At 39.6% G+C, this 17026-nt stretch overlaps 1 protein-coding gene across 5 annotated transcripts; it reads right to left on the bottom strand.

Annotated features, from left to right (window-relative positions):
- Positions 1-333: 333 nt before the first annotated feature.
- LOC114133902 (serine/threonine-protein kinase PAK 2-like) lies at positions 334-16537 on the bottom strand. 5 transcript variants are annotated; one of them, XM_028000049.1, is made up of 16 exons: positions 16408-16537; positions 16243-16316; positions 9821-10009; positions 9604-9710; positions 7191-7338; positions 7083-7099; positions 6875-6979; positions 6640-6742; positions 6479-6542; positions 5550-5598; positions 5242-5354; positions 5045-5162; positions 4126-4225; positions 3798-3994; positions 3081-3218; positions 334-2106 (listed from the first exon to the last, which is right to left on the bottom strand). In XM_028000049.1, the coding sequence occupies exons 3-16, from the start codon at positions 9990-9992 to the stop codon at positions 2020-2022; spliced, it is 1518 nt and encodes a 505-aa protein (XP_027855850.1). In that variant the 5' UTR covers positions 9993-10009; positions 16243-16316; positions 16408-16537; the 3' UTR covers positions 334-2019. The 5 variants fall into 5 exon arrangements, with proteins under 5 accessions (XP_027855850.1, XP_027855853.1, XP_027855849.1 ...); XM_028000052.1 differs by lacking the exon at positions 16243-16316 and having other exon boundaries at positions 16408-16529; XM_028000048.1 differs by having other exon boundaries at positions 16243-16501.
- Between the last annotated feature and the right edge of the window lie 489 nt (positions 16538-17026).

Raw genomic sequence — 17026 nt, 5'->3', positions numbered from 1 at the left:
TGAAACATTTTGATAATGAAGGACCGGTCAGGTTAGCAGTAGAGGCTATTGCAATAATTTAATTAATAAAGATGAGTGAGATTCTTCCAACATCACTAAGAAAACACATTCAAGTTTGGTTTCCTAACAGTATCTAGACATTGTACTTCTATTCGATTTAGTAAGTCAGTTCATTTGTTTCTGACCCTGCACTTAGCAAATACAAGTAAATACATTCCTATTCATCATATTATCACTCTGCCTCTATTTCAACATATCATGACTTTACCTGTCTTTGTGCATAAGGTCCAGTCCTGAGTTTAATTGTAATCAATAGAATTTATGAGACACAAATCCCTTCAGCTCCAAGTTTATTAATAATTTAACAACTCTTAGGATTTTATTTAGGCCCAAATGTTGCTTATTTCATGAATCACAAAGTTCTACCTTTTGGTCATAGATGTGAAACATAGTTGTATGGAGCTAAAACTGTCTCATAATTCACAAATGCACAGACCAAGATTCACAAATGCAAAAGATTCACAAATGCACTGCTTTACTGCAGATGAACTGACAAGATGACAGTGAGTAATAACCACGGCAGCTAGAGAAATAACATATGCAACATCGACATATCCATAAAGCACTAAGACCATAGACATCTACAAAAGACACATAACAACGACATAGACCAACAACATCTACACATGACTTCTGCTTATTTTTGACACAAATGGAACCCCATACTTTTGTGGATATTGTTCTGTGCATTTGTAAATTATGACACAGTTTTAGCTCCATATAGTTGGATTGTTGATTTTACTCTTGGTTCTCTGTGTCCTCTGGTAATTTCATAATTTAATGTACGGTAGGAGAATAACGTCGATAAACAGAGTGTCTTCAGTCAGAGGCTACTCCAAATTCACTGTAATATAGACTGCTACATGAAATCCCTCTCACCATCTACAATAAATCTTTGAAGAATCTTGAATTAATATGAGTTACAACAACATTTAATGTCTCTTTGGGGTCAGTAGCAAACTTCTGAATTGAACTGAACCGGAACACAGATTTCCTGAATATCAATTTAAAAATGTCCCATGCTGTTAGCTAGAACAATTAAGTAACAATGTATATTTATATATATATTATCAGTTGTTAAAAATACAAGACATTACATAATATACAGACAATATATATATAAAAAAAACTCCTCCAGTGTAACATTTAATAAACTACAGATGATAATTGTGTTGTACAAAGATCAGGTGATGAACAGCAAGGAAGATAAACATGCAGAAGAACAATCATACTAAGAAACACATTTGGCTTTAAGGCTTTGTAGAATAAAAAAAAGAACAGTTTTAAAAAAAATGTGCAGATCTCATCTGCATTCAGATGAGATTGCATAGATTGTGTCCGCATAAAGTAAAGTAATTACTCAGTTTTGCTGACATTTAGGGTTACGAGAAGGACACTGACGTGGTTTTTCCACTGCACAAAGAAAACACTGTCCCATTCCGGGCCCCAGCACAGCAGAGGTTTTAAGTTTCATGCACCATTCAGATCTCATCATGTAACCACAGATCACCACCAAAAGTAGCTGGAGAGATCAAATAACAGAGTTCTGAATGTTTTCTTGCTTTATTTTCCTTACCACAAGAGTTCCCCAATAAACACTGTCTAGGATCACACTTGTGCTCCATAATTATGTGGATTTTAGTAGCTCTCCCTTTGTACGATAAAATTCTTAATATGTAAAGATTCTCAAGCCAGACTGATGTTGTATTTTTGGACATGCTTCAAGAAACACAAGGCAACTAACAGGGAATTTCCTTTGGCTTTGCGCAGCTTTGGAGCAAGGCACAAATGGAAAATTAGTAGATTATCAGTCCAGAAACACGAGGAAAGTGGAGCAGCATTTTACGACAACTAGAAAAACAAAACATCGGCAGACTTCTCATGATCACATACACAGACCGCTGGGAGACAGTTGGTGGTCCGTGTTTGTTTTAAAGTCTCTAAAACGAAGGCGGAGGGTTAGCGATTGCTCTTCATTGCCTCCTTGGCTGCCAGGATGAGAGGGGTTAGACTGGACAGAGGTTTCGCCTGCTTCAGGAAGGGATGCTAGAGAAACATGCAAACAGATGGAAGAAATTAACTCAGATAAAGTGGTAATAATATCTACTCAAACTGGTCATTTTTCAAGATTTGATGAGTTTCTCCTGCTAAAGGTAATTTTTATATTTAGTGGTTCTGTCAAAGATGTCATCTTGGATTAATTTCTAGTTCCTCTACATCCACAGTACATATTCAATTCCATCCATCCATCCATCCATTTTCTGTTCACCCTTGTCCCTAATGGGGTCGGGAGGGTTGCTGGTGCCCATCTCCAGCTACGTTCCGGGCGAGAGGCGGGGTTCACCCTGGACAGGTCGCCAGTCTGTCGCAGGGCAACACAGAGACACACAGGACAAACAACCATGCACACACACACTCACACCTAGGGAGAATTTAGAGAAACCAATTGACCTGACAGTCACGTTTTTGGACTGTGGGAGGAAGCCGGAGTACCCGGAGAGAACCCACGCATGCACAGGGAGAACATGCAAACTCCATGCAGAAAGACCCCGGCCGGGAATCGAACCCAGGACCTTCTTGCTGCAAGGCAACAGTGCTACCAACTGCGCCACTGTGCAGCCCCACATATTCAATTCGATGTCACAAATATTTGAAGCAATATTTGCAGGAGAATGCACGCGAAACACTTTCAACCACCTGCTGTGCCAACATGAAACCACTAAACACCATTTTTTTCGCCATTCAGTTCAGGAACTGGTTAAACATAAACAACTTTAACAGTCTGCTACAAACATCCTGACTCATATTATGTCTTTGAATTAAGCAAATGAGATTTATTACTCCTCATCAAGTTCCTGTAGTATCTATGTTTGGAGAAAACCACATAGTTTTTTAGAGAAAAAAGCTAAAACGCATAAGAACAGATTCTCTTACACACCTGAAATACAGCAGGGGGAGGCACATAGTATTAAACTTTCGCAAGCATTAAAGTCGACTAAAATAAAGAGCTTTTGTTTTACCTGCAACAACTCTTTGCCGGACCCTCGTTTTTCCACGTCCATCTCTAGAGAGCTGGACAGGAAGGACCTGAAGATGGGAGACAACTTCTCTGGGTTCTGCAGCTCAGGAGTCCCGTTGGTGGCAATTAAATACAACGCCTGGAAACCAGAGCAAAGGAGCGCTTAGAAAATATAACAACATTCTATTTTATTAACAGTATATTTATATCAGATTATCTAACTAAAACTTCTAAAAATACTTTCTATTTATAATTTTAATTTATGATCCAGATGTTTATAGAAATGACTAAGTCCATGCTGGGAGCTTTGCGTCTTTTTAAAAATGTTGAGCCCTTTACTCGCGCATTCAACTGTCAGCCACATGGGGACGCAAGAGAAAAGTTGTTAGATTCAGCAGATGTGAAATCAGTTTCTGTGGTAAGAAGAAGAAAAACGAAAAAAAAGAAAATCGTAAAAGCATTGATGATTTGAGTCCATTAACAACAAATTATATCCAATAATCAATTTCAGAGATATTTCCTCTAGGATCAGCAGGTTGTAAATGCTGTAAGAAAGAATGCAAATATTTTGATTCTGCATTTACACATAAATGATGGTAGAGGCAGGAACATGCTGTGGGGCTTTTTAAATGCTACTGATTTGCACATACTGAAAGGTAAATAGAAAGTGTAATCTTGAACAACTGACTGATTATTTGTCCTCCATTTGTCCACCCACCCTGAGAGGATTCTCATTGAGATATGGAGGCTCCCCCTCCACCATTTCTATGGCCATGATCCCCAGAGACCAAATGTCCACTTTGGGTCCGTAAGCCTTCCTGGTCACCACCTCTGGAGCCATCCAGTATGGCGTTCCCACCATGGTGCTGCGCTTGCTCTGCTCCGGGGTGATCTGAGCGCAGAAGCCGAAGTCGGCTGCAGAAACACAAAAAGTGGGTTGAGGTCCACGGATTTATGACAGGGATGTCTGAATGTACTCGACATAAATGAGTTTTTCAGTCTGCTGAGAGCAACATGTGACCACGGATGAATAGATCCTTCCTTACTGAGTTTGACTGAGCCGTCCATCCCGAGAAGTACGTTGTCGCTCTTGATGTCTCTGTGGATGACCTGGTTGGCATGAAGAAACTCCAAAGCCTGAAGGACCTAAACAGAGAAAAAGTGAGGAAATGAAGCAAGTTGCCAACGCTTACAAATGCAGTGTCTTGCAAAAGTATCAACACCTCTTGAATTTCCCCATATTTTGTGATGTTACAACCAGAATGTTCAGTGTTTTCTGGGAGGATTTTATACAATAGACACAAGGCAGTGCGTACTGAGAACTGGAATTCTTGGGTACTTTTTTTAACAATTCTGCATATCTACTTGTGGAAAAGTAGAAAAACTCACTCATATGGACTGGATGATGTCTGCAAACATCAACATTCAATTCTTGCCACATAATCTTAACTGCATTTATCCGTGGGCTTTGACTGGACCATTCTAACATGAATAAATCGGTCTAAACCATTGCCCTCAGGCAGTTTTCGTGTCAGCTATCCCTGGAATTTTGCAGGCAGGCCAAAAAAAATTATTTCCTCTTCTCAGCCCAGAGCACCTTCTTCCACATGCTTGTTTTCTCCCATATTTGTCTTGTGGCTAATAACTGGAATAAGAGGGGTTAAATTCAAATGCACACCACACTTGTCAGGTTTGTATTAAAAAAACAACAACAAAGATTAAAACCATGAATCACAAAAAAAATCACAATGGGTCACATTGAGGTTTGTGGTTGTGGCATGAAAAAAATGTGGGTATGAGTACTTTTGCAGCGTCTCTCTAAACAATCTGAAAAATGCAGTACAGGAGTAAAACTTCCCAGTGAAACATGTCTGATTGACATGTTTAATGGTCCATCTAAATTATGCAGCACCACGGTTTTGACAAGTTTCATGCAGGTTCTCTTATGGGTGTGTCGAGCTTTACCTCTCTGCAGACGGCAGCGATCTGAGCCTCATCCATGCACGTCTCCGTCACAACATCGGTTAGAGAGCCGCCGGCCAGATACTCCATCACCACGAAAAGCTCGTCCCCAACCAGGAAACTACACAGAAAGTCAAAGCAAAGCTTGGTGCTGCGAACTGTGCCCTCTATGTTCACTTCTACTGCATAGAAAGTGTTACCTGTCTACGAAGTTGACAATGTTGGGGTTCTTCAGCTCTTTCATGACCAGGATTTCATTGATGATAAGCTCTTTCTTCGGCTGCTTCTGCAGGTTGATCTGCTTGATGGCCACCTGCAAATCACAGCGTTTAGTAAATGTTACTAGACTAGCATTCTGATTCTGACTTAAGGTCAGACAATTGCACATCTTAAGATCTCAACGTTTTTTACTGAGTTGCTCCTTGACAAAGTCAAATACAGAATCAGACGTGGAGGAGAAAATCAAGAAAGTCTTTGTTTGGGCAGAGATAAGACACGACAAGCTAACCTCTTGTCCTGTGGCAACATCTATGGCTGTGTAAACTGTACCAGAGGCCCTGAAAGAAAAAGAAATCAAAATGTAAATCAAAAGTCTTCAATTGTTTTTGTCCCATTTGGCATGTACAGATCCAGTCAGCGGTTTACACCCACTCATCATAGGCACCAACCCTGTCAATTTTGACCTTTTCATTTGAACTATATTTTCAAGGGGGTCAGACTATCCAGCTGTAATTAATTAAGTTAAGTATAGATGCACAAGTTTCAATTTATTGTGGACTATCTTTTATTCAAATAAGTACACACACTCTCAGTAAAACTGGGATAAATGTACATTGGGAAGCTGCAGGAAAACTACACATTTTTTGTTGCCATCAACATCTTCTAGTGTGACTCTAGAGGTATGTTTGAACAAAGCTAAATTGCTTGGTTTACTGTGACAGTCCTGGGTTTTGTCCATAAACCCTCAAATGGATAGATAATGTTAGCCTGCTTTTTCCACTCCCAGCAGGTGTTGATGTGTGTTTTTAATTATTATCCTGCTGCAACTCTCACTTCTGGTGACGTTTCAACCATCCAGCTGTTAATTCATGGAAAAACTAACTTCTTCTTATTGTAACCAAATAGTCCAATCTTTGTCAAATTGTTGGCGTGAGCAGCTGTAAATTTTGAGTGGGAGATTACAGAGGACCTTCTCCGTCTGTCGTCATTCTTATGTTGCTTCTGAACAGCCTAAGTAAATTAAATTCTAGTCTTTATTCCCTGGAATAAGAGCAGCTCAAATGCATTGCTAAAAAGCCAAAGATAACATAATATTGATGAATTAGATGAGTGAATATGACTCTCTTTCTGAAACTGTGTAACTTCCTCTTTGGTAGACATCTTCTTTCAAAGGTTTGACATTTTCTTTGTGTGTTTTCAGTGTAAATCCCGACTCACCCCTGGCCGATCTTTTCGAAGCGAGTATATTTCTTTTTAGGGTCTCCGATACTGACAATACTTCCTAAAATGTCACAAAGACAAAAATTATATTAGGTAGGCAGAAACAAATGCAGATGTGTTTTTTATATGTCTGAATTTTAAGCGTGTGTTAAACTTACTTAGCTTCTCCATTATTTCTTCATCAGTCATCTTGCCTCCCTTCGCTTTCTGTCGGTCAGCTGCCTTGGGACTTTCTGTGTCTAGGGTCGGCCTCGTGTACATCTTTTAAAAAAACAAGCAGGAAAAAGTAGATTCACGTCATTTTAAAGAAACTGTGAATTGTGGGACCAAGTTCTAGTTATTTCAGGTTGATAATCATAAAAGTAGGATCATCTATAACCAAATCATGCTCACAGATTTTGTGTGCGGTGGCCGTGGTGCCACGACCGGAGGCGGTGTATCGTCGTCGTCATCGCCGTCTCTGGCTGACGGAGAAGTAGCCGTACCTTTCTTGCCCGGCTGCAACAATAACAAAACACAAACAAAACAAAACGAAGCTCAGGGATTGCTTAGAGAAAAGAAAATGAATTACTTTGTGAAAATTATGAAAAATGCTACTTACCAACTGAGAATCTTTATCTAAAGGAGGAAAGAAAGAGGGAACAGAAAAGCTTAAAGAATGCTACAAAACTAGTCTGTAAGCTGTTTGCTATAAAGATGGGAAACTGACCTGAAGCAGAAACACTCAGGTATTTCTGCTTTCCGCTGGTGGAGTCGTAGAACTTGAGAACGTCGAGGACGGCCTGTGGGTTCTGTTTCTGCTCCGATGGACTGATGTTGGAGTTCTGAAGGAGCCGGGCCCACTGCTCCGGCATTCCCTGCACACACAAACACGGAGGTAAAGCATTTACTGATCGGTATCTCCTCTTTAAAGATAAAAACACGTGGTAACACAGAGTTAAAACAGCCCACAACTCAGAATCACGAGTGATCAGTTACATAGCATGACACTTTATGAGGCCCATTTAACTTTAAGTTTTTAAAGTTTAAGAATAAATCATAAAGTTTAGATCTAAATAAGGCCGGTCTCAATTCTAGCAGGAAATTCAAAAAGAGATCAAGTTCTCTGCAATCTTGACTCCATCTCCCCTTACAGATACATTTTAAACCTTTAAAGTTGCTCAAATATAAAATATGCTCTTATTATGCTCTTTTAAGATAAAAACCACAGTGAAACCAAAATTCAAATATGATGAGCCTCTGTGTCTTATCTTTGATCAAAATCAAAATGATAACATAAATCGTTAGTTCAACGCTGTGGTGGCGTAGCAGTTAGCGCGACCCGTATTTGGAGGCCTTGAGTCCTCGACGCGGACCCGACGACATTGCCGCATGTCTTCCCCCTCTCCTTCCCCGTTTCCTGTCAGTCTACTGTCATATAAGGGACACTAGAGCCCACAAAAGACCCCCTGAAGGGGTACAAATAAATAAACAAATAGTTAGTTCAGTTTAATTGTATAGCATCAACTTACAACAAATATAATCTTATACACATATCTCTTTTTTTAATTATTTTTTAAAGGTTCCTGTAAAGCTGACTGGCCACAAATTTTCAAATGCAATGGCTTTCAGGCGAAACTGCAGCTGCAGTTCATGTTTACACGGAAATTAATGACAATATCTGCAACACACAAGGCTGATTTTAAGAGATTAGATGTTTAGTGGGGGCGTGGAAGCTGTTAAATCACAGAAAATAAAAGTAATCTAACTTTAACTTGCATTTGTGTGACCGTCTTGTTAGGAAAAAAGAAGAAGAGGAGCTAAATAAAACTAATTATTCATCATGTAAATTAAGAACTTCATAAGTCACATAATTAAAATTAAAGGAACTATACTTTAAAAAATGAACATTAAACTTTGTAATCAGAGTCAGACAGAAGTGTGAAGTTGAGCATTAGACAGAACCATTACCACAATTGAGTTGCAGTTTGAGTTGATACTAAAGGAGAACATGAGCATCTAAATGAGATTAAATGCAGATAATGTCACAATGAAATATAAAATATATCACAGAACAAGAAACCAAACAATTCCTATTTTACAGCTTTTGTTTCCGGCATCCACATATAAATTATAGACAAAGCTTTCACAACAATGCAGAATCACCATGGTAACACAGGTCAGAGAGGAGTTAGTGACACACTTAAGTGGATGGTTTTGATCAAAGGATTACTTCTTATCTCAAAGTAATTTTATCCTTATATTATATTATATTTATGCTCTGCAGATAGTAAAGATCCTGTAGCTGCTAGCTCAGGATAATGGAGGGTTAACATATGCTTATTCTAAACTTCAAAATGTATTTTTATCTAAATTCTGGGTTAAGATCTTACTGTGATAGTTACGCTTTTACAAGGAGAGACTATTAAAATTTCAATGATATTTTTGCCGTACTGACTTCCCCAAACAAATAGGCCGTACTAACCAGACGTCTTCTGAAGGTGTTGGTAGCAGAGGATTTGATGAAAGGATACCATAAAAGGGGATGTTAATCCCAAAGCAAGCCACACTTTTTAGGTTTTTATTTGTGTAATGTTTTGACAGATTCGCTACACATTTTTCCTCGGCCTCCTTTCAGTGTGATCTGTTAGTTTTGATTGCTGCACTTGAGCTTTAAGTTTATATATTATTCTAAATATAAAGTAGTGCCAAAGGCAGCAACAGGAACCCACTTCACCAATATGGCTCTTCACTAACACTTCAAAAAGCCCCCACAAATGTGCTATTTGATGAACTTCCTATCGCCTGAAGGTGTGTAAACAAAGACACTCTGCACTCACATTGAGAGAGAATGCCAGAGTCATTTTTGTGTGAAAAATCCAGAGTTTTCCTGTGAAAAAGCACGAGGTGAATCTTTTGTTCATCCCCAGAAAAGAGTGCCATTAAATAAGTGTCAATAAGCTTCCCTCGTTTTAATTTTGTCTCACAAAACGGTCTTTTTTCCTTTCTTTCAAAGAGAAAGTTTGCATAGATTCCTAATAAAAATACATTGAAGTTTGTGGTTGCAATACAGCAAATTGAGAAACAGTTCAAGGGGTGTGAATACATTTGCATGTTGCTGTAATGAACCATAAAACACTTACAGTGAATTCACCAGTGACAGAATCAAAACCAACATGGATGGTGTGTTCAAAGTCTGACGGGGAAGAGATTTCAGGCCTGTCTTTGTCCTTATCCTTCTTCTTAGATCCTGCAGGGATAAGGTCAAAGGTCATTCTTCACCTCTCCTACCGTCTGTCACACAAAGTTGTTTATGCATGGAGATCTGCTTAATGTGTGTGTCTTTTCCAACTTTCTCACCTTTATCAAATATGGAGATGATTTTGTTCCTGGACTTCTTCTCCTCCGGGGCAGACGGCAGCGGCCGAGAGTTGTGATTGGCCGACTGGGGGTCCTTGGCTCCTCCTCCTTGGCTACTCATCCTGACAGGGGGAGCGGGGGGCTTGTCCTCACACACTCCGCTGTCACACATCTACACCTACGTTCAACCTGCAGCGTCAGAAAGAGAAGCAACAAATGTAGGATCCAAGCAACAGGCCCACTGAGCGTCAAAAAAAAAAAAAAAAAAAAAAAAAACCCAGAGCTCACAGCTTCCTGTTTTTCGGTCATGTTTCACAATGTGAAGCCAACTGTTGCACACCAGCCCCCGCTGCTACAGAAAGACAGCTGCAAACCAGTAAAAACAGATAGAAAGCAAAGGCACGAACTTACTGAGATTTAGCCAGTCCGTCCATGCTGTAACTGGAGGTCAAAGCTGGTATGAAGGGAGCAGAGTGTGAGCAGGAAGCAACGCTGAGTGAATAAAGTAACGTGCCGAGTCTCGTTCGAAGTCGCAAATGAATGAGGAAGGAAAGAAGGCAGGAGAGAGAGAGAGAGAGCGAGCGAGGAGTGTGTGCAGATGAGTGGCAGACAGTGAAGTGGTGTGAACGCTTATGTAAAATAAAAGTTTACCTCTGTAGCTACAAGCATGGTTCAATATGGGATTCTCACAATATAACATTTAGTAAAATGACCACAGCTTTGTTCAATTTAAAGCCAAATGTACAGCACGGTTTTATTACTCTAATTGGAAAAAATTAAAACAATTAATCCAAATGCTGAAATATATTAATGAATACAGTTAGATTAACAAATTAATAGCATTGATTTACTTTTTCGAAAATAAAATAAAATAAGCACCAGCGAAAGTCAGTTGTAGTTGTGAAGTTTAGTTTTTATGTCATACCAGACAAGCAGCAGTCCTTTAGTTATCACACTATAACTATCCTTTAGCAACATTTTCAAACAGGTCAATTTGTCTTTAAATAGTGGCGGAGCCTTCAGTCAGTCAGCTGACTGTGCAGCAACAGGTGTGGGAGGGTGATTCCAGCACCACTACACTTTCAATAACAAAGATTAGAACATTTTAAAAAATCCACTAATGTTCTTGAATTGTCTATCTATTAAGTGTTGACGTTCTTGATCTGGTCATTCACAGTTCTCACAGTTTATGAACAGAACCAACTGGCTGCTGCTGCTAAAAAAGCTGCACACACACCTTCCTCCAAAAGTGTCACGTTTAATAGAACCCACAAGCTATCAGTAACGCTTTAGGCAGGGCAGAAAGGGGCTGGGGCTATTTTTATTCATATTTGATTTTCCTGAAGACTGGCTCAGTTGTTTCTGCTTTAAGATGTTCTCGATGTTCTCTGGTTTTCAGGCACTCTGGTTTCCAAAACACATGTACGTCAATTCTGGCCAATCTTAAGTGCGTCTGAGTAAGTTGCAACAAAGTTGTGTGTCTCTGTCATCCCAGAGTCCTTTTATAGCCACCTGTTGAGAGCTTACTTCACATACCACTAATTGACTGCTGCAGACAGGTAAACTTTGCAAGGCTTAAGTGGGAACAGAACATGTGTGGCTACGTAGTGGGGAACAGGCTTGCAAAAATATTAAAGGGACCGTTTTATGTGTTTTCCAGCCACATTGAACAATTTTATAGCGCGATCAAGTAACTATGTTGCCTTCAGTTATTATGAAAATGTGCATATACTGTATCAAATAGGATTTAAAAGAAGCGATTTAATGCCTTGAAATTGGGCCTCTGTCTCTTTAAGAAACTCTGCCTTAAAGAAGTCATCACAACATCGCTCCTCTATTAACCCTTTAGCAAAGTTTTTAAAAGCGTTTCATTGAGAAGTAGCTCGTATGATGTGCTCAGCAGATGTGCACTTCCACCAGGTGTTTGCTAATTGCTGCTGGCTAGTCTGAAGGAGCTAAGTAGGGGAGTGGCAGGGTAGGGCTGCTCTGTGAGGCGGAAGCTCGGAAACTTGGAAATTGCAGCTCCAAGGAGGAGCTGCGTCTTGAAGAGGGCACTTGAAGAACCCAGGTGCATTTAATCTCTCATGGCAACCAAGACCACATGCATGAAGGAAGCAAAGCAACACTCCAGGTATGTTTTGTTGAGGAAATAACATTATAACATGATGTAAGCCTTAAAAAAAGTATCTTTACCTAATATGGCCCCTTTAAAACTTCTGCAGTGCAGATTTTTTCCAAGTATCCTTCCAAAAACTGAAAGGCAAATTTGGGATGGATTTTTATCCCATGTGCAAACTAAAACGTTCATCATTGGTGATGAATAGTCTTTTCATCAATACAACCCTTTAGTCAATGTTTAGTTCATATATTTTTTGCTTTTGTTCAGATGATTGAGTGGCCACAATGCACTTTAGCTGACAGAGTTAAATCCAATAAAAATGTTCATAGTGATTTTCCAAGCAATTTTACATTTACCAGTACTGATAAAATGTAATAGCAAGAGTATGAGTGTTAAAGTCCTTTGGGAGCCATGATTGACTTCCCTCTGCTACCCTAATATGGTAAAAACTGAGATTGCAGGCAGTCTGATCCACTCGTACAGACGCACACACTAAAAAAAACCCATCAACCTCAAAAGCACCTCATCCAGTCTTGCAGAGCAAGCGGTTCGATCAAGTGTAAGCTACAAGCTGCGCTCCGGGTGACATCACAGACAGGAAACAGGAAGCAAACAAAGGTTTCCTCACTTCCTGCGTCTGACCGCCAATGACAGAGCTCGCAGAGGAACAAAAGTGAGAAGCCTTGCTCGGGTGGGTATGACCTCTTCCCTACACACAAACCCTCCTCCTGCAGGTTCTTTGCACACCTGACCCACTTCAGATGCTACATCCGAAACTAAACTCTACCACTCTAAGTGTCTGAATCTAGACTCAATTCTTTACAACAATAAACAGCATGCACACACGTGGAACAACTTGGGGAAATAATTCACAAGCTGAAAAAAACTTCAGAAATCATTTCTGTTCAGGAATACATTGCATTCTTCTTTTGAGATATTTCAGAACCAGTTGGCTGAACTCGTGTCCTGGTCTTTATCCAGAGCAGCAAGACTAAATCAGTCTTTTCCATTGTAGATCATCTAAACCCACAGAACTCTTGCACAAAATGTCTCACTCAGCTTGCTCCGTTTAAACACCACGGTCTAAGTTGTCAAGCACTCACCTGTTTGCAGCCTCCTCTCTGTCCTACAGAGGATATAGCAAATAATGAATGAAGCGTTGTGACCCAACTGAATGTGAGCACTTCTTTCTTCAACACTCGTATACTAACTTCGCTCTCTCGCTTCCACTCTTCCTCTCTTTTTCGCCCAAATCAGGGCAGGTCTTTGCAGGCTGCCTCATTCCTCAGCTTACTTACATGGGCAAGCACCTTCTTGTCCAGACAAAATAAAATTATACCCAGTTGAGAGAGCTAACGTGAGCCTCCAGCGGCCGTGCATGTGCGTGGGGTGCTGATTGTTGGGTGCAGGCGGCCAGGTTGGGACATGTTATTCCTAAGTCGGAATTTCATAGCTGCAGGGCTGCATCGATGTTTGGAGGAGGGCGTGTTCACACTTCACCTTACCAAAACACACACACCACACACTGTAGTCTCGTGCATATCTGTCCTTCACAGAAACAGCTCGAAACACACATTCCTCAAGTCAAGTGAGGCTCCATAATGAGCAGCCGAAGATTTTTATATAGCTTCCAGGTAGGGTCGCAGAGTTAAGTAGCAAGACTTTTATTAGGACGGACAGGTACCGACTTAAGCAGCGTGAGGTTTTATGACTGTTTTAATACCACTTCATCATGTCGGCAGTTGCTCACAGAAAATTTAGGTTTAATTTTCTCTTCTTTTTAAAATATGATTTGCTTTTATCAAAAAAGGAGACATATTTCTGCTTTCAGCACACAGTCCAGCCCATGACATTCTTACAAAGTGCTCTCACATTTCTCCATTTCCTCTAAACATGTTGCAGCATTTCAGTTCTTGCTATCAACCTGCTTTGTTCATAGTATTAGCTTATTTTTATGATTAGTCTTTGTGTTTTGCTTTCATTGTTTCAATTGATTTTCATGCTTATTTTTTTTTTAATCTCTACTGGCTACTGTCTATTTTCAATACATTTCTGGAGCCTTTTTTACAATCTGTCCTTGTTTTTGCTTTGGTTTCATCCTGCAATCCTATTTGTTAGTTTTCTTACAATATCTGATCATTTTTGCAAGTGTTAATCAGACTTTGCTTGTCTGTTTTAAAAACATACGTCACCAATTCAACTATCAAGTGTGACCTTCAAAAAAAGAGGCTTATCTGAGAGACTTCCTGATCTTGAGTGTTGCTGAGCTGTCTTGGATAAGAAATAAGAAAAACTGAGAGATTGTGGGAAATGTTTTTAAAGGTAATGAAATTATTTCTGGTATTATGTCTGCTAGCCTAGTTGTGGAAAACTAGAAACAATGCATGTGATGATCAGCCATGTAAGAAATACATTTAACATTTCAAAAACTATTCACATTGCGCATCATCTCTCTTCTAACAAGAGCGTGGGGGAGAGTTTGATTCAAGGGTTTGCGATTGCTAATGTATTGGGGCATTTAAATATAAAATATTTAAAATCTTTAATTCTGCATGTTGAGTAAATACACATTAATAAATGTTAGTGATGAGAAAAATGGAGCAGGAGATAAGCAGTGATGCAGTCGGTGTACCAGAACCGACCGAATCAGAGGAAGATGATGGATATACGGACGGACATTAAAAATAGTATTATGACTATTGTAAGACTTCAACCAAACAAACCGAAAGTCATAGTATTTACATTTTTACAAAAATAACATTTGGAGAACTAAATAATGATAATTTTATCAACTTAGTGTTTCAAATAGAAGTTAATAAAAGACATTCATACAATAAACTAACATGGGTGGTGTGCTTTTTGCCAATTGAGTAAAAATTCCAGCTCCCACTCATGTTAACATTTTTTTAAACTCTGGCATTTGCACATCCAAGGTCCAGTAAAACCTTTGCCTCCATTCCCCATCTGTTCTCAGTTTACAGAAGCTCTTTTCATGCATGTGTCTCACAATCAGTTACATCCCTCTGCCCTTTCATAATTTCAGTTCCCTATTTTCCACCCTCTCTGTGCATCAAGAGTACTTTCTATTCCCCGTGGCTGGCAGCCGTCAAGGGAAGCCCACTTCCTCATCCTGGAACTCCCCCGAGCCCCAGAGAGTCACAGGATCCAGGTCGACCAACCAGAGAGCTGCAAACGCAGCCGCCAAGCTGTTTACAGGAAGTGGACAACAAGCCTTTTGTGTTCGACTTCTATAAAAGGATATTCAGAGGAGGACTTCCTGAAAGGAGTCCTGGAGCTGACACACTGTTCACTTCCACCCTCTCTAATTAACGAGCACAGAACCATCTCGTCCCCATGGCCAGATATTAGAACATACGGTGCGGTGTAGGGTTCACGTGAACTTTGTCAATGCTTTTCACCGCACTACTCTGGTTGCAAGTGAAGCATAAACTCAGAGTGCAGCTGCATACCTTATCCTGTTATTCAAACAGCTGCCTCATCCCTCTGTCAATATTTCGAGGGCTGGAAATTATAAATCTGACAATCGGGGAGTGTGAACCAGGTAGAAACGTGACCTCAGGACACACAGTCAAGGTGTGTACGCTATTTTGATTTGTTGAGCAAGATCATTGGTTAGGGCTAAAAGTCTAAAAGGAAAAATCACAGGTACAGATTTTAGACATGATGCATTTACTCTGTTGGTCCCACCTAGTTCCAGTTTCTTTTTAAGACCAGAGGTATGACTGGAATGAAATCACACATGAACATTTTACTATTATTTCAATAGAGAGATGAACAACTTATGCATGTTATTATTTTAAAAATAGTAAACTTCAACTCTATTTACTTCAGGTTGGATCTTTCTCATCTTTTTGAGTAATTACATTGCTCCATTATTACATTGTCCAAGTGTAGCATTGTTACTCTTCTTTTACCTCTAGTATAGTCCAAGTGTAGCATTGTTACTGTCAGCGTAGCAAGAGTAACGTGATACTCCAAAGTGGTAACATTACACTGTATAACATATTTACACATGTTACATGGTACTACACTTGGAAAGCCAAATTATCTTCGCATTGTAAAATGAAGAGTAACTTTTTGGGTTGTTTTAATGAAAACGAGGCTGGGTTGTGTACAATTACTGATGTCAGACTCACATTGACACCCCTGGAAGCTCTCCTGAGTTTTACTTCGTTTTGTTTTATATGTATGGAATAAATAATTTCCTATTAGAAAACAAAAATGCTCTCTCTGCAGTGCTGCAGAACCAGCAAATGACAAGAGGGGGATAGATTTTACATACCCGCACCAGTCGGCCTGAGAAGTAGGCATTCAATTCAATGAGGCTAAACAGTCGTATCTCCGTCCAGTCCCACCCTAGTTTTAGTTTGAATAAAGTTCACTTGTGAAGCTGAAACACTGACATAAAATATTCCAACATGAGCAAAGCAAAAACAAAAAATAATACCGTCTTCGGACACACAGCTCCTGAGTTGTGTGTGTTTCGCCGGGAGCTCCCAGCTGAGTTTTTCTCCCCCCACTTTCTGTTGCTCGGCCTCGGGAGGAACCGGGTTGAGAGGAAGCGAAACGGCGCAGGCGCACACTGGCGACTCATTACCTCGCGGCTTCCGTAGCACTCAAAATTTTGTTCGCGGGAACAACCACGGAAGAAGATGTTTGATTTTCAGAATAAAAAAGTGTGTGGAGAATATTTTCACATTAATAAAGATTCTGACGGTAACACGACTTCCCTCAGTTTCGAATAAATATCACATCATCAAAATATAAAAATGCTTTAAATGTTTAGTTTGACAGCAATTTTTAAGTGATTTAAATATAAAGTGTATTTTTTTATGTTCTTAAACTAAATTGGTCATTTTTATGTAAATACGTCTACTGATTTGTTAATACATAATAAAAAAAATCCGATTTATTTCTACTCACACATTCTGTCTATCTTAAACAACGTACTCTCTATTAACTGATTCATATTCATACTATATACTATGAATATTTTATATTCATACTGCCTGATCGATAACAAAACACGTAATAAGTCCAGTGTCGAAGCAAATAGAAATCTCCGC

Source organism: Xiphophorus couchianus, chromosome 19, assembly GCF_001444195.1.
Source record: "Xiphophorus couchianus chromosome 19, X_couchianus-1.0, whole genome shotgun sequence".
NCBI lineage: Eukaryota > Metazoa > Chordata > Actinopteri > Cyprinodontiformes > Poeciliidae > Xiphophorus > Xiphophorus couchianus.
This window is presented reverse-complemented; position numbering and strand designations above follow the sequence as displayed.

What these genes read in the sequence shown, in the direction of transcription:
- LOC114133902 (XM_028000049.1), bottom strand. Translation starts at nt 9,992, where the DNA reads ATGTGTGACAGCGGAGTGTGTGAGGACAAGCCCCCCGCTCCCCCTGTC. An exon ending in GGACGGCTCAGTCAAACTCA is followed by an intron (nt 3,995 to 4,125) that starts GTAAGGAAGGAT and finishes GTGTTTCTGCAG; the next exon opens with CCGACTTCGGCTTCTGCGCT. An exon ending in CCGGCAAAGAGTTGTTGCAG is followed by an intron (nt 2,107 to 3,080) that starts GTAAAACAAAAG and finishes ATGTTTCTCTAG; the next exon opens with CATCCCTTCCTGAAGCAGGC.